Source organism: Anolis sagrei, chromosome 6, assembly GCF_037176765.1.
Source record: "Anolis sagrei isolate rAnoSag1 chromosome 6, rAnoSag1.mat, whole genome shotgun sequence".
NCBI classification, from domain to species: Eukaryota; Metazoa; Chordata; class Lepidosauria; order Squamata; family Dactyloidae; genus Anolis; species Anolis sagrei.
The window spans coordinates 12,326,316-12,349,710 of record NC_090026.1 but is presented as its reverse complement, the minus strand read 5'-3'; the positions used below and the strand labels follow the sequence as shown (position 1 = coordinate 12,349,710).

The 23,395-nt window shown below is 38.9% G+C and overlaps 2 protein-coding genes across 2 annotated transcripts; both read right to left on the bottom strand.

Moving 5' to 3' along the window:
* Window positions 1-2,780: 2,780 nt before the first annotated feature.
* LOC137097236 (vomeronasal type-2 receptor 26-like) lies at window positions 2,781-13,524 on the bottom strand. Its single transcript, XM_067469465.1, has 6 exons — window positions 13,382-13,524; window positions 11,567-11,744; window positions 9,400-10,245; window positions 8,269-8,496; window positions 6,003-6,129; window positions 2,781-3,682 (listed from the first exon to the last, which is right to left on the bottom strand). The coding sequence occupies exons 1-6, from the start codon at window positions 13,522-13,524 to the stop codon at window positions 2,781-2,783; spliced, it is 2,424 nt and encodes an 807-aa protein (XP_067325566.1).
* A 3,711-nt stretch (window positions 13,525-17,235) lies between these two features.
* LOC132777694 (vomeronasal type-2 receptor 26-like) lies at window positions 17,236-22,483 on the bottom strand. Its single transcript, XM_060780108.2, has 4 exons — window positions 21,698-22,483; window positions 20,728-20,955; window positions 19,731-19,857; window positions 17,236-18,137 (listed from the first exon to the last, which is right to left on the bottom strand). The coding sequence occupies exons 1-4, from the start codon at window positions 22,481-22,483 to the stop codon at window positions 17,236-17,238; spliced, it is 2,043 nt and encodes a 680-aa protein (XP_060636091.2).
* Window positions 22,484-23,395: the final 912 nt, after the last annotated feature.

Here is a 23,395-nt window from a genome sequence, read left to right as displayed (position 1 = left end):
TTGTAGTTCAGCCTATTTGAAATTCTGTTGGTTTGCTAGTTTGAAATCAGTTATGTCCAGTGTGAAATATATGCAGTCCAAGCAATGTAAGCATCTGTTCCTCCATCTACAACTACATTAGCAATTTAGATACAATTTATAATAATGCAGGTTCAGTTATAGGTAAATCCCACTGATTTTATGATGTAATCCTGTGTCTATTAAGAGCACAGTCTGAACCTTTTCTTCACTAGTATTACCTGAAGTCTCCAAGAAAATCAAAGAAGTAAATGTGAATATGATAAACTTGATCATTAAATGGGAGCACCCTGGGGCATTGCATAAATATGTTTATTACAACTCCACAGCTGTGTCCACAGATCATACCAAATTTAACAAGAATCATATGGGTTATAATTATGTCTAGAAAACACCGTGTTCAGAATAAAAAAAAGCTTGCAAGAAAAGAATTAGACTTAAATGCATTTGTTGATTGCCCAATATTTTACAGAAGTTTGCAACTATGGTATTGGTGTTTCCAAAAGTGTTTCCACTATGCCATGCTGAGTCATTGGCCCCCCCTCCCCACCCAAAATGAGACTAGAGATGTCTCTGTTGTTGCTTATGTTGTTTGTTTATTGTTGTTTAAGATTATGCTATTTTAATATTTTAATTGTTTTGCTTTTAACTGTATGTTGCCTTGGACTTGGCCCCCATGTAAGCCACCCGAGTCCCTTTGGGGAGATGGAGGCGGGGTAGAAAAATAAAGTTTTTCTTCTTCTTCAGTTCGAGATTGTATATAAAAATATATGTGATACAATCCTATATAGATCAGCATAAAGTAATGGATATGTACTAGGCTGAGCCATAGGCCACCAATCCCAGCTTTACCATACCAGCCTCCAAGACTTTCCCATTCCAACCACTCTATGCTTTGTGGTTGATAGGCAGAAACAGAGAAGTATTTGACTACAACTGTTTAGTCTGTGTAGTCGTCAGGGGTTCTTGAGTAAGTAGGAATGGAGGATTGGACAATGTGAAGGGAGGAAGACAATATCTACCCCCCCCCCCCCATCTTATCCAACAAAGGACAGACACATGAAAAATGTACAGGTGGCCATGTCTGACTACAATTTTGAACAGTAATTTTTAACCATTTTAATTGAGGTTTTTCTAAAAACTAAAAGGTGATGGCCATAATTTTCAAGTGAACAATGGACTAGCTAATTTGTGAAGTTGAGTGTATGGGGCAGGCAAAATAATGAAAGTACATTTGAAACTTCAATGAAGGCAGAAAGACCTGTGTGTATCCCTTGCTGTGTCCACATAAAAGGCCCATCGGAAAATGACCCAGGAACGGCCTAGACGATGGAACAGATGAGGATTTGAACGAGAGGACATAGTTCTTTAAATTTTTATTATTTATTGTTCTTATGTTTAAATATTGTAATGTTTCTTTTTGCTTTTTATTAATGTATGTATTTTATGTCATCGAATTGTGCCGACTATGTCCTGAGTCGCCTTCGGGCTGATATGGGCGGGATAGAAATAATGTAAATAAATAAATAAATAAATAAATAAATAAGATCTTCTGATACCTATCCAGATAAAAAATGAAAAGCAGTAAAATCGGAAAATCCAACTTATTTGTGTTGCTCTGTTAATTAGCTCCTCTAATGGCTTTTGTTCTGGAGTCTAGTTGCAACATGCAACAAGACACAGAAAAGAGTGAGTAGGAATGGAGGATTGGACAATGTGAAGGGAGGAAGACAATATCTACCCCCATCTTATCCAACAAAGGACAGGCACATAAAAAGGTACAGGTGGCCATGTCTGACTAGAATTTTGAACAGTACTTTTTAACCATTTTAATTTAGGTTTTTCTAAAAACTAAAAGGTGATGGCCATAATTTTCAAGTAGACAATGGACTAGCTAATTTGTGAAGTTGTGTGTATGGGGCCAGCAAAATAGTACAATTGAAACTTCAATAAAAGCAGAAAGATCTGTGTGTATCCCTTTCTGTGTCCACATAAAAGGCCCATTAGATCTTCTGATACCTATCCAGATAAAAAATGAAAAGCAGTAAAATCGGAAAATCCAACTTATTTGTGTGTACTCAGAAGTAAGCCTTAGCTCTGTTAATTAGTTCCTCTAATAGCTTTTGTTCTGGAGTCTAGTTGCAACATGCAAGACAAGACACTTACAGAAAGAAAGGCTTCCAGATAAATGCAATAGATAATATCCTTGAAGAAAGCTTTGACCCAGCTGCAGTGCTGGGCACTTTGTTGAAAGGACTCTACTGTTCTGATGTCTGAAGGACAGAACACAGATTACTGGAATGGACAGGAAAGACAGATAATGTTGTGAGAGCCTGGATGAATCAGGGTGCTCATCATCAAACCAACCAGAATGGTTTTCCATAGAGATGGAAAGAGAAACTTCACAATTTTGTTTTGGAAAAATTGATTGTGTACTGCTTTTGTGGAAATGCAGGCCTTAATATCTAGAATGAGAACCAACTATAATGTATTTTCTCAGATGGTAAAAGACTTGGCATTTTGTCAGGGCTTCTATTGTCCCCTTATCCAAAGTATAGTCCTGGTCTTAACACATATTCCAGCTGTCACACATCCTGGTAGGAAAATTGTGATCACAATTGAATAAATTGAAATTTCTGTCTCAAAATGGAAATTGCCAACAAAAGAGGGCAGTATCACCCATCTTACTTGTGAAGAAAATTCACAGGAGAACAGTCTTAGTGAATAAAATCATTGTAGTGGGAAAAGAAACAAACATGTGCTTAAAGTTTCCTATTTATTAGTTGTTTCCTTATGTTCATATCTGGCCTCATGACAATGGTATAGCACTTAGGGAAAAATATGAATCCCAGTAAACCAGTGCTGGAAGCCAAAATTGAGAAGATCTCCACAGCCACTGTGTATTTTCCCTTGGTGCTTAAGTACGTTGGCACAAAGGAAATCCATACACTGCAGAAGACCAACATGCTGAAGGTGATGAACTTGGCTTCATTGAAACTGTCAGGCAACTTCCTGGCAAAGAATGCTGAAGTGAAACTGCAAATAGACAGGAAACCCATAAAACCCAGGACACAGTAAAACATGGAAACAGAACCTTCGTTACATTCGAGAATGACTTCTTCAGCCATTGAGTTTACATCAAAATCTGGAAATGGAGGAAAGGTAGCCAACCATACTGTACAAATTGTGACTTGAATGAGCAAGCAGAAGAGAATAATGGAGGCAGCCGTTCTTTTCCCCAACCATTTCCTCAAATGAGAGACAGGCTTGGTGGTTTGGAAAGCAAGAATCACAATGATAGTTTTTGCCAACACAGAAGAAACAGCCAAAGAGAAGATGACGCCAAAAGCTGTCTGACGAAAGAGACAGGTCACCTTCTGTGGCTGTCCAATGAAGAGCAGAGCACAAAGGAAGGAGAGCAGGAGGGAGAGGAGGAGGGTGTAGGTGAGGCTCCGGTTATTGGCTTTGACAATGGGAGTGTCCCGGTGTTTGATGAAGATCCCAAGCACTCCAGCTGTCACACAAACAAGGAGAAGAGCAGAGCAGGCCAAACCTGTTCCCAGAGCATCTTCAAAAGTGAGGAAAATTAGAGATTTGGGGTTGCAGAAATCCTTAAACTTGTTTGGGTAATGATCTTCTGGACATTGAAAGCAGGCATCCACATCTGGGAAAAAGAAAACATTGATATATATGGCAACATCACTTAATAGAACAGAACACTGATTTGAAAGAGCCCGTGAAGTCAACCTTTGCACACCACATGTCTTTTAGATGGAATATCGACTAGAAAATTGTGCACAAGGCATCATTTGTATGGCTTTGGCTAAACACTATTGAGAGAGGTTGAAATAAAACAAGGCAAGAGTGATGGCCAATACTATCAAAGTTGAGATGGAAAATCTATTCTTTGGAGCAAGGTTGCAGGATCTCCATGAAATCATTCTGGATAAGAAATGCAAGGCAGCAATGGAATCACGTTCCTTGCTTCAGGCCATGATGTGATATTTCTGATCCAAATTGAGCCTTCTCTATTTCTACTCATCTAGCACATTATTGCCTCCACTCAAGCCCAACTCTAAGTGCTTGTTGGGCTGGATAGGAGTGAGACAAGCGCTCCCTATTGAGCCACTGCTCTAAGGAGTATTTCAGGCCTGGAAGAAGAGTTCACAATGCATTTGGCATCTGAGTAAGGAGATGTTAGGAATTTGTGCTCAATCTATGAGTTATGGAAGTTCTCTACATATCCTAGTAACCTGATTAAAACAGCAAAGGAGGTGAGGTTTCTTTCCATAATCCAAAAAGCTTTCATCTTGCAGAATGTCATGTATCATGTTATGTAGTTGAGGATGGTTGGTGGTGGCAGGCCTAGCAGTTGGTGATGCAAGGGTTAATGTAAGTCTTAGTTCTAAAGGGTTGAGTAATCTGTAAGTAAGAGTTCATGAGTGAAAGCAATTAAGTGTGGAGGTATGCAAAATATAGATTGCAGCTGGGTGTTTCTGGATATTAGGAGCTAGCCTTGAGACTGATCTTCAGGAGAAAAGTATTCTGTCACGTTGCCAGGGCTCTGCTGTTATTTCCGGCAGAGGTGAATCAAACAAAAACCCAGTTTGTGTTAAACAATTTAATTAAAACAGCACTTACTTTCTGGCTGTTTCAATAGTCCAAAACGTAAAACATAAAGATAGCACTCAGCCACAGAATGAACAAAAACTGATAGCAAATGCTACACTGTAGTCAAAGGGTCCAGTCCAGTGGTCAAATGCCGAAAGTTCAATAAACAAAGTCCAGGGATCAAAAGTCTATACAGTAGTCAAAATCCAATCCAGAGGTTCAGGGTTCCAAGATTACAGGAGACAGGTCAGGATACCGAAAATCCAACAAACCTGGGGAAAAACCAGCAGCATCCACCACCAAAATATTTTGGGAGAAACTACTTTTCTCCCAAAAATCAGTCCTAGGCTAGCTCCTTATATCCAGAAACACCCAGCTGCAACCCATTTCTTGCATACCTCCACCCTTAATTGCTTTCACCCATGAAGTCCTCTCACTCTCTCCTCCTCTCAGCAATCATCACAGCAATTCTCCCATGTAGATCTCCCATCTTCTTCATCCGTAACAATCTTCAACAACACCAACATTGTTACGATGAGTTGTAAAAGGATCAGCAACAAGTATATGTATGTGTTAAAGAAAACCTGATACTGTTAATTATCATGTGCAGCTGCTAATCAAGGTCAGCAAGTAGGTTTGAGCCGGTAGGGTATAACTGTATGTGGCTTAGAATACAGATCAGCTCAATGCTCAAAAGCATTTGCTCTGAGAAGTCTTTTGCTCACAGCATTTTGCTCAAACATTTTGCGCTGCTCATATGAAGTGAGATGAATAAGCCAAGCTTTTGTGTTCTGTATTTCTTACAAGGACTATGTAAGTTTGTTGCACTGTTTATTTTGTATGCAACACTGCAAGTTTATGTTTTGACTTTGCTGACAAGAGTAAAGTTTTTTTCCTCCTGCTTTTGTGCAAAGTTATTGTGTCTTTTGCATTGGACCAGACTAAATTCCGCTTAAGCACGACACTCATCCACAGTCATTACACTAGCTGTCACTCTAGATCTGACCAATCACATATTGTATTGCATCATCTATGGTGTCCCAACAGTGCATCATACATCAGACATTGCTCTCTAGTTTCATCATCCTCTGACTCTGCAATTAGTAACTGGATATGATGACATACTTTGTTTTCATTATATATCCTGACAGGAGGCTCAGTATTATTCATGTATACGTTCTCCAATTTAACTAATGATTAAGTATTGTCTATACTTTTACACTATTCCCACACAAAACTAAAACCAAAGTTTTGTTCTTGCATGTACATGTACATGTAGAGTGTGAAGAATTCCAGAAAGTTGAAACATGTTCCATGTGAAGTTAAAAGATGGAAAGGCAAAAAGGAAGGGAGGGAGGGAGGATCACACTTACCCTTCTTGGTTGAAATCTTTCCTTCTGGACATGGAATGCAATCGTAGCAGCAAAATGGCTCCCCTTCCTTCTTTCTTTTACTGTAACCTGGATAACAATTGTCATTACACAGGGAAACAGGTTGTGCCTATCAACAAACAAAGGAAAATATTTCATGGTGACGATTCTCAGCTCTGGTTCTCCCTCCAATCTAATTCCATGGGATCTGTTTCAGTTATAAATTTATGTCTAGCATCTGTAATGGACTGATGAGGGCACACAAACTGAGGATCAGTCCTGACAAGGCAGAGGTGCTAATGGTCAGTTAAAACGTAGATAAGAAAATCAGGATATTCCTTGTGTTGTTTGACGTTACACTGAAGGTAAACAGATAAACAACAGTGTGGCTTTAGCCTTGAATATGGAGGGCAAGGTTTATGCAGATTAAAAGTGTGATTTGGCACACTTAAACACTACAAGGCCAACTCCACCCATTGCTGAAGAAATCTGATCCATCCACAATTACACATGCCTTGATGACATCTCATTTCGATAGCTATACCACACTCCATGAGGAGTTGACTTTAAAGAGTGTTCCGAAATTTCAGCTGGGACAAAGAGTAACTACCCTAAGTCTGTGAGCTCCACAATTCAAAGTGTTGGTTGTGATGTAGAAAGGTTTGAACAGTATACATCTACATTACTAGACAAACCATAAGTGCTTGACTGAGATTGGCTGGATCCTGATATTTGCTTTAAAAGTCTACCACTTTTGGTCGCACCACCTTCACAAATATGCTTGGTGGAAACTAGGGCTGGGCGGTTTCGTTTCGTTAATTCGTAATTCGTTAATAATTCGTTAATTTTTTCAATTACAAAACGATAACGAACCATTCTGGAGCAATTATTAAAAAAAACGAATTTTCAAAAACGTTTTGTAAATGCTTCGTATTTCGATATTGTATTCGTTTCGTTATTGTTTTGAGGTCGTTTCGTTATTATTTCCGCATGTCTGGGCCAGTTTTATGGTTTAATTAGTGAAAAAAAATTATAATATCACACCAACAGTCAACAACAGAGGGAGAGGGAAGATTCAGAAGGTTTTGGAGGTTTTTTAGCGTATTTCGCGGTTGCGTCCGCCATTAACGAATCGATTCGTTATTGTTTCGGAAATCGATTCGTTAATTTTTCCCCATTTATGAAATTTCGTAAATATCGAACTTTTTAAAAGGAAAATTTTGTAATTATTTTAAATATCGAAACAAAAAAACCCCCCAAATATAAATCGATTTTAGAAACAAATTTTTCCATTGTTACCCAGGCCTAGTGGAAACAGGAGAGAGGACCTTTTCAGTGGTTTGGATGTTGCCTGATTGTTTTCCCACCAAGATGGCATGCTTATCATATGGGTATCCAACACTGAGATTCTGTACATACTTTGGGGTGGTGGTGGCAGTGATTAAACAATGGAATTTCTTCAAACTACAGGAAAGGAGATTCCACCTGAACATTAGGAAGAACTTCCTGACTGTGTTGTCGAAGGCTATCATGGCTGGAATCACTGGGTTGCTGTAAGTTTTTTTGGGCTGTATGGCCATGTTCCAGAAGCATACTCTCCTGACATTTCACCTGCATCTATGGCAGGCATCCTCAAAAGTAATAATAATAATAATAATAATAATAATAATAATAATAATAATAATCTTTATTTATACTCCGCCACCATCTCCCCAATGGGGACTCGGAGCGGCTTACATGTGGCCAAGCTCAAAAAACAAATACAATAATACAATAAAATATGACCGAAAACGTAAACCGAAAACGCAAATAAAGCAAAACATCATAATTACATAAAACATGTGAATAAATAATGATATAAAATTACAATAACACAATCACATTGACAGTGGGCAGGCTGCATGTAATGATTAAAAGAAAAACTCATTAAAATTATAAGGCCCCAACCTCTGAGGATGCCTACCATAGATGCAGGCGAAATGTCAGGAAAGAATGCTTCTGGAACACGGCCATACACCCCGGAAAACTTACAGCAACCCAACTTCCTAACTGTGAGAGATGTTCAGCAGTGGAACTCTCTGCCCCAGAGTGTGGTGGAGGCTCCTTCTTTGAAGGATGTTAAGCAGAGGATGGTTGGCCATCTGTCAGGGGTGCTTTGAATACAATTTTCCTGCTTCTTGGCAGGGGGTTGAACTAGATGACCCATGAGGACTCTTCCAACTCAATGATTCTATGATTATATACTTCTAGGAATTTATTCATACCCTACCTGATTGAACCAGCTGGGCCATACAATGGCATCCTCATGAACAGTGAACTCAATAGTCGGCAGAGATTGTGGATCTATCCTTCCCACTTTCACTCGACTAAAGGTCTTATTGGGGAATGTCACCCAATTTATGATATCAAACCCAGCTACTAATTCCCCATTTTTATTAAAGGAAATCTTTTCACCAACTGTGTTGTTAAAGATAACACTTTTTAGGAAGTGATGGAGCTAAATTGAGAGGAGAAAATACAGTTACAAATGATGCTCACAATCCAAATAAGCAAGATAAGCAATCTTTCCAGTGTACTATCCAGAACTCAGAAAGCACCTGGAGTATTTTGTATTATTTATTTATTTAGCAATTTTGTATACCGGTCTTCTCCCCTCTATCGGGGGACTCGGGCTGGTTTCCAACTATAAAATCACAAAACAATCATTAAAAACATCATATAACATATTCAATTAAAACGTTATAACAGCAAAATGCAATCACATTTGTATGACATATGCTACACACTATTGGGAGAAACTGAGATAAAGCAAGGCGAGACAGATGGTCAATATTATCAAAACTGAGGTGGAAAACCTATTCTTTGGAGCAAGGTTACAGGAACTCTGTGACTTTATCCTGGTAAGGAGAAGACTACATTTAAAAAAGGGCACAAAAGCTGGAACAACACACAAAAGCATCATGTTTTTTTGTTGTGTGTTGCCTAATATCTATGACAAACCTAAAGTAAGGTCGTTGTCCTGGCAAGATTTGTTCACAGGCAGTTTGTTTTCAATATGCACCTATTCTCCATTAAGTAGAAATATATACGGAAATGCAAAGATAGACAAACAAACACCTCATCCATTTGTACTAATAGTAACTTGACAAAAATAGATAAAATAAAATAAAAATGAAATGAAATGGAGTTGATCATATAATATACTGCATCATATTTTTTTACTGCAATTTGTATCCATAGACTAAATTTGCATGAAGGAGAACAGCAAAATACAATAATAAGTTGTTACCAAATGAATCAAGCATATTCCAGTTTTAATATGCACAGAAGCAGCTATGAAATCACAGTAAAAGGAGAGTGAATCAATCCTAATGCCTAGACACCAGAATTCAACCATTACCTGCCATGGTTGCATTTCTGGAAGAACTGTGATCCCAGTTGTTCTGCGTTTGAAGTTGGATGAATCCATGTCATGCAAAGCATGTGCGACAGCATAGACAGCGTTGTAGATGCTGTAGCTGTGGCTGCTCATGCTCATTTCAAAAACAGACATAGGAAGAGTCTCCAGCTTGTCCTCCTCAGTGCAGATATTTTCAAGGGACTCATCTAAATTGCGCCCAGGAAATGAATACATGAATGCCTGTTGCCAGAAGTCCCTGATAAAGCCATCTTCTCGATCTGTGCCTGGTTTACGGTTCTGCAGAAATTCATGGAATCCTGAAACTTTTTTGGGGAGAAGTGAAACAGATAAAGCCCCATGGATGAAGCTCAGGTCCCAGTCCCTTTGAACTGGGAGTGAAGCAAAATCTATTTCTGCTGTCATTATCCAGACTTTATTTATTTTTGGTAAATCACAATAAAATGTAATTTCTAACCACATTCTCAAAGCTACAATTGACTGAACTTCTCCATTTAGGATCACTACTTTGGCAGTACTTGTCCCAAGGAGGTATGATGTTTCAATAAGCTTCTTCGCCATTGTTTCCATGTCACTGAAAAAGTTAAGGTGGGTTGTGGCTTTTATGAAGTCAAAGCAGATACCTTTTTGCACGAACATGGGGATTACTTCATGTACAAATCTTTGTCCTATTTCATTATCTAGATAAATCACTCCAATCCACATCCACTGGAAATGCAATATTAAGTCGAGAATCCCAGTGTATTGATGGGTCTCATTTGGGAACATGTGGTGAAAGAAAACAGCTTCCTTTTTGTTATCCATTAGTGGAGCAGAGCCATACGTGAGCTTAAAGGCGAGAGATAAGGAGATAATCATATTAGCAAATTACATCTACCAATCAATGTAAAATTAATGAGAGAATGACATAATTGTATCAGGTAGTGTATTAGAACTATCGAAATTACAACATATTATAAAATAATAAAATCCTCCAAAAAGGAATCTAAAGCAGAGAAAAAAACAATGGGTTATAGCAAGGAAATAATTACAGAAAAGTATTTTAACATTTCTCTTTTAAAATGCAGTTTGCAATTCTAAGGTTTGAAAGAAATACTATTGAACTCGACTGGACTTTACAACAGTAACTTTACATCTATGAGAGTATCTCAATATTTTTTTGGTCATGTCAGGAGCGAACCTTCTGGACCATCTTCGAGAACACCTCAATATGAAATCCATCACTGTCAACCAATTTGGAGGCAAATTCTGTGACCAGGCTATCCCTTCCTAAGAATGGTAATAGCTGATGAACCAGATAAAGCTAGTCACAAGGCTAACTTGAGCCTCAAATGACAATCAAAAGGCATTAGTGGAAACTAATGGAAAGTGAGCTGTGAGTTCCCCCATTTCATCCCATGTATAGATTTGAATGCTTATCAGCTCATTATGCAACGCATGGTGCTATAGTTTGCTCACCCCTAATCTACATGGAACAGGTCAAAGAAGTAATCTAGGATCTAAGTGACAGGTAGATGACATCCAACTCTAGCTTTGTTTTCAACTGGTACCACAGATGCTATGCCAGAAAACTAGAAAATGATGTGCTGAACAATATAATGCAAAGATGAGGTATTATGAACTCATTATTGTTGCCCAATCATATTGACAAATGGAAGGACACATGAATATCTTTTATGCCTCCCAGCACTGTGCTTTTTACATATCTGGTCTGCAGATGACCAGAGTTCAGAACAACAATAAAAGTGACGAAATGGAAAAAATATATCCTTACCTTAAACTTCCTATTGTGAGACAGGTGCCTTCCATGTCGGTGGGATATTAATTTCAATCTATTTTTTTCATATTTTCATGCTAAAACTGCATCAGTTCAGCTGCCACATGTATATGTAACCCACTAGCTACTCCTACATGTTCCAGCATTAATCATTTCAGAGTCAACTTATTTTGTTCACACCAGAAAACCCATTGCTTATAGTAATTTTATCCAAACATAGAAAGAATGGTGGAATGAAAAACATATGAGTATCTCATCTCACATTGAGGCAATATTTTTCCTAGATTGCTTAGGGGAGAGTTAAGAAAAAGCATATTCAGGTTCTGGAGATATCGAATTCTCCTTGAAATCCTGTTCTGCGGGTAAGCTTACCTGTGCAAATTTATAGGCGCACAGGATATGTGCCATGAAAAGACAGACATTAGAAGTAGGTCCCCCAATGACTGCTGCTGGGTTGTCCTGGGTGTCGCATTTGTAGTTAGGGACAAATTTTCCCCAGGTAGAAAGGAGTTCCAGTGAAGCAAGATAAGTAAAGCCGGCAAGGAAATTACTGTTGTAAATGAAGAATCCCAAAGTGATGTTGGGTAAAATAAGGGAATTTTCATTGATCTCCTTAATGGCAAAAACCAAGGCCAGGATGTGTTGGTAGTTGTGAGTAAACACTCTGAAAGAACAGTAACAGCAGAGTTATATTTTAAATTAATATACATTTTCTATCTGCATTGCACTAACATATATTGAAGAATGTCTGACTACAGAAAAGTAAAAAACATAAATACATAAAAATTGGCTTGAGCCTTCTCCAAACATATGATCCAACACAGATGTAGAAAATGTGAATCAGATTACATGTGTGGGTTATTATTACTTCTCTCCCACTTTATCTCTCCAAAAAGATACCACACTAAAAATAATACAATATTATAAATATGGGATGATATTTATTACTAATTTTCTTTTTCAAAGGAAGCACCGAAGTCATGAATAACTATGAAAGACTTTCACAGGTCATTACTAATTTTATAAATCATGCTCACATGGCATTTTTGTGCAGACAGAACTGCTAGGCCATTTAATGCTAATCAAGGTGGCCAATTGAAACATCCACACCTACCTCCAACAGACAAGAGTTCTTTCTCCCACCTTAGACCTTCCACAGATATACGAGTGGTATTTTTTAAGTAAGATCCGTTTTGTTGTAGACACTAGTAGTTTGTGCGCATACCGCAACGAACGCATGCGTCATGTACCGGCATGCCTTGGGAACAACTGTGCTCAGTTTCCGCTCTGTAGCTAACCTGTACGGTTCTGTTCTGTGCTTTAAAAATGTTTAAGACTATCAACTCACCCTCCGCATGTGAGGTTCGCTCAGTGATACGGTTTTTGTCAGCAAGGAACCTGCCAGCTGCAGAAATTCATCAGCAGATATGTGAAGTGCACGGTGATACTGTTATGAGTGAAAGCAAAGTGCGTAAGTGGGTACGACAATTCAAAGATGGCCGTGATAACGTCCATGATGAGAACCGCTCCGGTCGCCCTTCTTTGATTACAGTGAACTCTTGGTTATCGGAGCAGGCGGCAAGTTTTTATGAAGAGGGTATTTTAAAATTGGTTCAGAGGTATGATAAGTGTTTGAACAAACATGGCAACTATGTCAAAAAATAGAGTGAAGTATGTACTTTCTGGAAATGAATTTACTTTTTTGAAATAAACTTTTGTTGTATACTTACGTTCAAACGGACCTTATTAAAAAATACCCCTCGTATAAACCCACTTGCCTAGTTTCCAACAGACCTCACAACCTCTGAGGAAGTCTGCCATAGCTGTGGGTGAAACGTCAGGAGAGAATGCTTCTGGAACATGGCCATACAGTTTGAAAACCTATAGCAACCACATTTTCTGTGCAGTAAACTACATTTTGGGTGTCTGTACAGAAAATGCTGCACATATTTTTTTTGTACAAAAAACAACCGTATTTGCAAGTTTTACATAGAATAAGTCCCATATGACAAACATGCACATTATCTTTTTAAAAATGAGATTCCTGATATTCTTTCTATCCTTAATTTAAACCTGTTCCAACATACTGTATAACAATTGCATTTTTAAAAGACTGCAACCTCTCTTATGTCTGAAATGCTGCATAAAATAATGTAAAAAGAAATCCCAACAACCCCAAATTCATACATCGTATCTCCTTGAGGCTTCCCAACAGGATCTTGTCTCAATGATATCTCTTCAGAAGACATAAAAATCTGAGACAGAATGGCACCAATGTGCAGGTCTCCAGACATGTGATATTTGTGATGAATACGAAGAGATCGACCCATGTCACATGAACCAGCTGTGCATGCCATCTGAAGCAGACTGAACATCAGCAGAATGAAAATGAGTTGGATTGATAGCTTGATTTTGCATAGAAAGAATCCACTTGGACAACTGTTCAATTCTTCCCACATTGTGATAGAGGTTTCCTGTTGTAGTTCAGCCTATTTGAAATTCTGTTGTTTTGCTAGTTTGAAATCAGTTATGTCCAGTGTGAAATATAGGCAGTCCAAGCAATGTAAGCATCTTTTCCTCCATCTACAACTACATTAGCAAGATAGATACAATTTATAATAATGCAGGTTCAGTTATAGGTAAATCCCACTGATTTTATGATGTAGTCCTGTGTATCTTAAGAGCACAGTCTGAACCTTTTCTTCACTAGTATTCTCTGGAGTCTCTAAGAACATCAAATGTGAATGTGAATATCATAAACTTGATCATTAAATTGGGCACCCTGGAGCATTGCATAAATATGTTTATCACAACTTCACAGGTGTGTCCTCAGATCATACCAAATTTAACAGGAATCATATGAGTTATAATTATGTCTAGAAAACACCATGTTCAGGATGAAAAAAAACTTACAAGAAAAGAACTAGACTTGAAGGCATTAGTTGATTGCCCATTATTTTACAGAAGTTTGCAACTATGGGATTGGTGTTTCCAAAAGTGAGAAGATCAGCATTGCTGTATTTGATCACAAGCTAGATAGTCCACTTATTCATGCTGTGTTTAATCCTGGAGATGGAGAAACCAGTGGTACAATGGGTTAAATCCTTGTGCTGGCAGGACTGCTGACCAATAGGTCAGCGGTTCAAATCCAGGGAGAGTGGGTTGAGCTCCGTCTCTCAGCTCCAGTTCCCCATATTGAGATTACACTAGAAATAATACAGTTTCAACTGTGATGGCTCATTTGTGCCTGGTGGTTCTTCTAGGTGGGCTGCGCCCCAGTTTGGCTGGTTGGTGGAGGAAGGGGGCTAAACAGACATTTGCCCCTTGTCTATTTCAGAAAGCCATGAAATGAAATGGGGAATGTATTGATGTGGAGCACCTCAGAGCATTGAATGGACAAAGGGAACGTCTTTGAATGTCATTGTTAAGGTCATGGGATATTGGCATTGGAATGGAGATCAACCTTAGACTCAAACCTTTTTGAAGTTTTGAAACACACAATGTTCCCCCTTGCAGTTAAAGTTTTGCTAGGTACAAAACCATCACACATAGCTGACCCTGGGCACCAGGCTGGGAGGTGGCAAGGGAGAAGCTTCAGGTCTCTTTGTCCTCAAGCAGAACAGTCAATAACCATATTAGATGAAGGTAATAACATTGCTCATGCCTTCATTTCTGAAGTATGAAACCATAAGGTGAACCTGTGGTGTTGTTTTCCTGGCAAGAGTCCTTCAAAGCATTCCTTTAAGGCTGAGAGAATGTTCTCCTTTTCACCGTATTTATTGTTTTTAATTCTGTTTTTACCACATTGTTATAATTTAAATGTTTATTAATTTTGTATTGCACTTCTTATACTTGTCCAGTGTGGTTTATTAGCTGCCTTGAGTCCACACGGGGATAAAGGTGGGGTATAAATAAAAGTAACAAGAACAGCAGCAGCAACAGCAATTCTCCCTGGTTGCGTGGAGATTCAAACCCTGTCTCCAGTCATAGTCCAAATCTTAAACCACTATGCCATGTTGAGTCGCTTAGAGATTGTATATAAAAAATATATGTGCTACAATCCTGTATAGCTCAGCATAAAGTAATGAATATGTACTAGACTGAGCCATAGGCCACCAATCCCAGCTTTAACCATACCATCCTCCAAGACTTCCCCATTCCAACCACTCTGTGTTTTGTGGTTGATAGGCAGGAACAGAGAAGTATTTGACTACATCTCTTTAGTCTGTGTAGGGATCAGGGATTCTTGAGTAAGTAGGAATGGAGGACTTGACAATGTGAAGGGAGGAAGACAATATCTACCCCCCATCTTATCCAACGAAAGACAGACACATGAAAAATGTACAGGTGGCCATGTCTGACTAGAATTTTGAACAGTCATTTTAACCATTTTAATTAAGGTTTTTCTAAAAATGAAAAGGTGATGGCCATAATTTTCAAGTGAACAATGGACTAGCTAATTTGTGCAGTTTTGTGTATGAGGCAGGCAAAATAGTGAATGTACATTTGAAACTTCAGTGAAGACAGAAAGACCTGTGTGAATCCCTTTCTGTGTCCACATAAAAGGCCCATCAGAAAATGACTCAGGAATGGCCTAGACGATGGAATGGATGAAGATTAGAACGAGAGGACATCGTTTTTTAATTATTTTATTATTTATTGTTCTTATGTTTAAATATATTGTAATGTTTCTTTTTGCTTTTTATCAATGTATGTATTTTATGGCATCGAATCGTGCCAACTGTGTATGCAGCCCTGAGTCGCCTTCAGGCTGATATGGTCAAGATAGAAATAATGTAAATAAATAAATAAATAAGATCTTCTGATACCTATCCAGATAAAAAAATGAAAAGCAGTAATATCGGAAAATCCAACTTATTTGTGTTGCTCTTTTAATTAGCTCCTCTAATGCCTTTTGTTCTGGAGTCTAGTTGCAACATGCAACAAAACACTTACAGAAAAGAGTAAGTAGGAATGGAGGATTGGACAATGTGAAGGGAGGAAGACAATATCTACCCCCATCTTATCCAACAAAGGACAGGCACATAAAAATGTACAGGTGGCCATGTCTGACTAGAATTTTGAACAGTCATTTTAACCATTTTAATTGAGGTTTTTCTAAAAACTAAAAGGTGATGGCCATAATTTTCAAGTGGACAATGGTCTAGCTAATTTGTGCAGTTGTGTGTATGGGGCCAGAAAAATAGTACATTTGAAACTTCAATAAAAGCAGAAAGATCTGTGTGTATCCCTTTCTGTGTCCACATAAAAGGTCCATAAGAACTTCTGGTACCTATCCAGATAAAGAATGAAAAGCAGTAAAATCGGAAAATCCAACTTATTTGTGTGTACTCAGAAGTAAGCCTTAGCTCTGTTAATTAGTTCCTCTAATGGCTTTTGTTCTGGAGTCTAGTTGCAACAAGACACTTATAGAAAGGAAGGCTTCCAGATAAATTCAATAGATAATATCCTTGAAGAAAGCTTTGACCCAGCTGCAGTGCTGGACACTTTGTTGAGAGTACTCTACTGTTCTGATGTCTGAAGGACAAAACACAGATTACTGGAATGGACAGGAAAGAAAGATAGATAATGTTGTGAGAGCCTGGATGAATCAGGGTGCTCATCATCAAACCAACCAGAATGGTTTTCCATAGAGATGGAAGGAGAAACTTCACAATTTTGTTTTCGAAAAAAATGATGGTGTACTGCTTTTGTGGAAATGCATGCCTTAATATCTAGAATGAGAACCAACTATAATGTATTTTCTCAGATGGCAAAAGATGCTTTGACTTGGTATTTTGTCAGGGCTTCTATTGTCCCCCTATCCAAACTATAGTCCTGGTCTTAACACATATTCCAGCTGTCACGCATCCTGGTAGGAAAATTGTGATCCCAATTGAATAAATTGAAAATTCTGTCTCAAAATGGAGATTGCCAGCAAAAGAGGGCAGTATCATCCATCTTACAAGTGAAGAAAATTCACAGGAGAACAGTCTTAGTGAATAAAACTCATTGTAGTGGGAAAAGAAACAAACATGTGCTTAATGTTTCCTATTTATTAGTTGTTTCCTTATGTTCATATCAGGCCTCATGACAATAGTATAGCACTTGGGGAAAAATATGAATCCCAGTAACCCAGTGCCGGAAGCCAAAATTGAGAAGATCTCCACAGCCACTGTGTATTTTCCCTTGGTGCTTAAGTACATTGGCACAAAGGAAATCCACACACTGCAGAAGACCAACATGCTGAAGGTGATGAACTTGGCTTCATTGAAACTGTCAGGCAACTTCCTGGCAAAGAATGCTGAAGTGAAACTGCAAATAGACAGGAAACCCATAAAACCCAGGACACAGTAAAACATGGAAACAGAACCTTCATTACATTCGAGAATGACTTCTTCAGCCATTGAGTTTACATCAAAATCTGGAAATGGAGGAAAGGTAGCCAACCATACTGTACAAATTGTGACTTGAATGAGCAAGCAGAAGAGAATAATGGAGGCGGCCGTTCTTTTCCCCAACCATTTCCTCAAATGAGACACAGGCTTGGTGGTTTGGAAAGCAAGAATCACAATGATAGTTTTTGCCAACACAGAAGAAACAGCCAAAGAGAAGATGATGCCAAAAGCTGTCTGACGAAAGAGGCAGGTCATCTTCCGTGGCTGTCCAACGAAGAGCAGAGCACAAAGGAAGGAGAGCAGGAGGGAGAGGAGGAGGGTGTAGGTGAGACTCCGATTATTGGCTTTGACAATGGGAGTGTCCCGGTGTTTGATGAAGATCCCAAGAACTCCAGCAGTCACACAAACAAGGAGAAGAGCAGAGCTGGTCAAACCTGTTCCCAGAGCATCTTCAAAAGTGAGAAAAATTAGAGATTTGGGGTTGCAGAAATCCTTAAACTTGTTTGGGTAATGATCTTCTGGACATTGAAAGCAGGCATCCACATCTGGGGAAAAGAAAACATTGATATATATGGCAACATCACTTAATAGAACAGAACACTGATTTGAAAGACGATAGTAAAGGCTATGAAGTCAACCATTGCACACCATGTGTCTGTTAGATAATATCAACTAGAAAATTGTGCGCAAGGCACCATTTGTATGGCCTTGGCTATACACTATTGAGAGAGGTTGAAATAAAACAGGGCAAGAGTAATGTCCAATACTCTCAAAATTGAGATGGAAAATCTATTCTTTGGAGCAAGGTTGCAGGATCTCCATGAATTTATCCTGGATAAGAAACTCAAGGCAGCAATGGAATATCATTCATTGATTCAGGCCATGATGTGATACTTCTGATCCAAATTGAGCCTTCTCTACTTCTACTCATCCAGCACATCATTGCCTCCACTCAAGCCCAACTCTAAATGCTTGTTAGGCTGCATAGGAGTGGGACAAGTGCTCCCTATTGAGCCACTACTCTAAGGAATGTTTCAGGCCTGGAAGGAGAGTTCACAATGCATTTGGCATCTGAATAAGGAGATGTTATGAATTTCGTTTTCAATCCATGAGTGATGGAAGTTCTCTAGGTATACTAGTAACCTGATTAAAACAGCAAAGGAGCAGAGGTTTCTTTCCACAATCTGAAAAGCTTTCATCTTGCAGTTTCGGCAATACATACATGCTGAGTAGCCAAGCTAAACCAGCCCCTTGGTTTAACAAGGAGCTGGCAGCGATGAAGTGAAGGAAGAGGAGACTAGAGGGTGAGTGGCATTTGGATCCGTGTGAGTCAAATCGAACACAACTTGATGCCCTCCTAATCTTTCTTTGCGGCCAATATTGCATCCACAAGGAACCATCCGGCTGAACTGTTCCGAGTGGTCAGAGGCCTTTTAAATCCCACCATCCAGGATGGGAACCCTGACAACTTGGCAGCCCGCTGTGAAGCATTTGCTCGGTCCTTTGCCGTCAAAGTCGCTTTGATCCGCTCTGGTCTGGATACCATGTTAACGGCAGTCTCTGAGGATGTAACAGGAGCATCTGCTTTTCTGATTTTGATGGATTCATTTCAATTGGTGAAACCCAAGGATGTGGACAAGATACTTGGAGGAATGAGGCCAACCACCTGCATCCTAGACCCCTGCCCATCCTGGCTTTTAAAGGAAACCAGAGGGGGATTGGTCGAGTGGGTGAAGTTGGTGGTTAATGCCCCCTTTTGTGAAGGCAATATTCCAGTGAGCTTAAAACAAACTATAATAAAACCACTATTGAAAAAGCCATCACTGGACCCCACTCAATTCGACAACTATTGGCCAGTTTCCAATCTCCCCTTCTTGGGCAAAGTCCTGGAATGTGTGGTGGCTTCACAACTCCAGATATTCTTGGAAGAGATGGATTATCTGGATCTGGCGCTGTATGGCTTTAGGCACTCTTTTACACTATTCCCACATGAAACTAAAACCAAAGTTTTGTTCTTGCATGTACATGTACACATAAAGTGTGAAAAATTCCAGAAATTTGAAAAATGTTTCATGTGAAGTTAAAGGAAGGAAGGAAGGAAGGAAGGAAGGAAGGAAGGAAGGAAGGATCACACTTACCCTTATTGGTTGAAATCTTTCCTTCTGGACATGGAATGCAATCGTAGCAGCAAAATGGCTCCCCTTCCTTCTTTCTTTTACTGTAACCTGGATAACAATTGTCATTACACAGAGAAACAGGTTGTGCCTATCAACAAACAAAGGAAAATATTTCATAGTGATGATCCTCAGCTCTGGTTCTTCCTTCAATCTAATTCCATGGAATCTGTTTCAGTTCTAAATTTATGTCTAGCATTTCTAATGGATCAGTCCTGACAAGGCAGAGGTGCTAATGGTCAGTTAAAACGGAGATAAGAAAATCAGGATATACCTTGTGTTGGTTGACGTTACACTGAAGGTACACAGATAAACAACAGTGTGGCCTTAGCTTTGAATATGGAGGGCAAGGTTTATGCAGATTCCAAGTGTAATTTTGCACACTTAAATACTACAGGGCCAACTCCACCCATTGCTGAAGAAATCTGATCCATCCACAGTTACACATGTCTTGATGACATCTCATTTGGATGGCTCATTTGGACATCTCATTTGGATCCACACTCCACACTCCACATTCTTCCACACTCCACACTCCACACTTCCACACTCCATGAGGAGTTGAGTGTTCCAAACTTTCAGCTGGGACAAAGAGTAAGTCCCCTAAGTCTGTGAGCTCCACAACTCAAAATGTTGGTTGTGTTATAGAAAGGTTTACACAACAGACATCTAGAATTACTGGACAAATCATATCTACCTGACTGAGATTGGCTGAATCTGATATTTGCTTTAAAAGTCTACCATTTTTGGTTGCACCACCTTTACAAATATGCTTGGTGGAAACAGGAGAGAGGACCTATTCAGTGGAGGAGAAAGAATGAAAGAAGAACACTCTCTGGTTTGGATGCTGCCTGATAGTTTTCCCACCAAGATGGCATGCTTATGATATCATGACACTGAGATTCTATACATACTTTTTTGGTGGTGGGGGGTAGAGGTGGCGAATTTATTCACATCCTACCTGATTGAACCAGCTGGGCCATACAATGGCATCCTCATGAACAGTGAACTCAATGGTCGGCAGAGACTGTGGATCTATCCTTCCCACTTTTACTCGACTAAAGGTCTTATTGGGGAATGTGACCCAATTGATGATATCAAACCCAGCTACTAATTCCCCATTTTTATTAAATGAAATCTCTTCACCAACTGTGTTGTTAAAGATAACACTTTTTAGGAAGTGATGAACCTAAATTGAGGGGAGAATATGCAGTTACAAATGATGCTCACGATTCAAATAAGCAAGATAAGCAATCTTTCCAATGTACTATCCAGAATTCACCTAGAAAGCACCTGGAGTATTTTGTATGGCATATTCTACGCACTATTGGGAGAAACTGAGATAAAGCAAGGCAAAACAGATGGTCAATATTATCAAAACTGAGATGGAAAACCTATTCTTTGGAGCAAGGTTGCAGGAACTCTGTGACTTTATCCTGGTAAGGAGAAGACTAAATTTAAAAAGGGGCACAAAAGCTGGAACAACACACAAAAGGCATCCTGTTTTGTTGCTGTGTGTTGCCTACTATCTATGACAAACCTAAAGTAAGGTCGTTGTCCTGGCAAGATTTGTTCAGAGGCAGTTTGTTTTCAATATGCACCTATTCTCCATTAAGTAGATACGGAAATGCAAAGATTGACAGACAAACACCTCATCCATTTGTACTAATAGTAACTAGACAAAAATAGATAAAATGAAATAAAAAATTATATATATATATATATATATATATATATATATATATATATATACTGAAATTTGTATGTATAGATTAAATTTGCATGAAGTGTAATAGCAAAATACAATAATAAGTTGTTACCTAATGAATCAAGTATATTCCAGTTTTAATATGCACAGAAGCAGCTATGAAGTCACAGTAAAAGGAGGGTGACTCAGTCCTAATGCCTAGACACCAGAATTCAACCATTACCTGCCATGGTTGCATTTCTGGAAGAACTGTGATCCCAGTTGTTCTGCGTTTGAAGTTGGATGAATCCATGTCATGCAAAGCATGTGCGACAGCATAGACAGCGTTGTAGATGCTGTAGCTGTGGCTGCTCATGCTCATTTCAAAAACAGACATAGGAAGAGTCTCCAGCTTGTCCTCCTCAGTGCAGATATTTTCAAGGGACTCGTCTAAATTGGGCCCAGGAAATGAACACATGAATGCCTGTTGCCAGAAGTCCCTGATAAAGCCATCTTCTTGATCTGTGTCTGGTTTTCGGTTCCGCAGAAATTCATGGAATCCTGACACTTTTTTGGGGAGAAGTGAAACAGATAAAGCTCCATGGATGAAGCTCAGGTCCCAGTCTCTTTGAACTGGGAGTGAAGCAAAATCTATTTCAGCTGCCAAAATCCAGACTTTATTTATTTTTGGTAAATCAAGATAAAATGTAATTTCTAACCACACTCTCAAAGCTAGAATTGACTGAACTTCTCCATTTAGGATCACTACTTTGGCAGTACTTGTCCCAAGGAGGTATGATGTTTCAATAAGCTTCTTCGCCATTGTTTCCATTTCACTGAAAAAGTTTAGGGGAGATACGGCTTTTATGAAGTCAAAGCAGATACCTTTTTGCACGAACATGGGGATTACTTCACGTATAAATCTTTGTCCTATTTCATTATCTAGATAAATCACTCCAATCCACGTCCACTGGAAATGCAACATTAAGTCGAGAATCCCAGTGTATTGATGGGTCTCTTTTGGGAACATGTGGTGAAAGAAAACAGCTTCCTTTTTGTTATCCATTAGTGGAGAAGAGCCATACGTGATCTTCAGGATGAGAGATAAGGAAAGAATTATTATATTAGGAAATTACATCTACCAGTTAATTTAAAATTAATGATTGAATGACATAACTGTATCAGTTAGTGTATCCGTACTATCGAAATTACAACATATTATATAATAATAAAATCCTCCAAAAAGGAATCCAAAGCAGAGAAAAAATAATGGGTTATAGTAAGGAAATAATTACAGAAAAATATTTTAACATTTCTCTTTTAAAATGCAGTTTGCAATTCTAAGGTTTGAAAGAAATGCCATTGAATTCGACTGGACTTTACAACAGTAAGTAGCTGAACCTTCTGGACCATCTTCGAGAACACCTCAATATGAAAACCATCATTCTAAACCAACTTGGAGGAAAATTCTGTGACCAGGCTATCCTTTCCTAAGAATGGTCATAGCTGATGAACCAGATAAAGCTAGTCACAAGGCTAACTTGAGCCTCCAATGGCAATCAAAAGCTAACCAACCATCCTTTCAAGGGGAGGAAATAACTCTAGGGGGTTATTTCCACATACATGGAATTTCTAAACATTGACAGACTTTCCACTTTGATAGACTTCATCCTGATGATTGTCATTTCCAGAAATTGGTTTTTCTGATGTATAGTAGAAGAAAATATAGATATTGGGGTGGGTGTAATGACTCTTACCTAATAGGTCAGAGTAGAAGCCTGGGAAGACAGTAGGGCAAATCTCCATTTTGAGAGTGTCTGCCAGTAAAGCAGCCATCTTGAGGGTGGATAGTTAGAAGATGGGAGGAGTTGGAGGTCTCCTGGGATTGGCTAGAGCAGATGGGAGGAGCCAAGTCTTGGTGTTACACCCAGGCATTATAAAA

Excerpts from the sequence above, each read along its gene's own strand:
- LOC137097236 (XM_067469465.1), bottom strand. The coding sequence starts at position 13,524 with ATGGGTCGATCTCTTCGTATTCATCACAAATATCACATGTCTGGAGAC. Across the intron at positions 8,497-9,399 it reads CAGAAATGCAACCATGGCAG|CTCCATCACTTCCTAAAAAG; the intron begins GTAATGGTTGAA and ends CTCTCAATTTAG. Across the intron at positions 6,130-8,268 it reads GGCCCAGCTGGTTCAATCAG|GCACAACCTGTTTCCCTGTG; the intron begins GTAGGGTATGAA and ends GTTTGTTGATAG.
- LOC132777694 (XM_060780108.2), bottom strand. The coding sequence starts at position 22,483 with ATGTTCCCAAAAGAGACCCATCAATACACTGGGATTCTCGACTTAATG. Across the intron at positions 20,956-21,697 it reads CAGAAATGCAACCATGGCAG|GTTCATCACTTCCTAAAAAG; the intron begins GTAATGGTTGAA and ends CCCTCAATTTAG. Across the intron at positions 19,858-20,727 it reads GGCCCAGCTGGTTCAATCAG|GCACAACCTGTTTCTCTGTG; the intron begins GTAGGATGTGAA and ends GTTTGTTGATAG.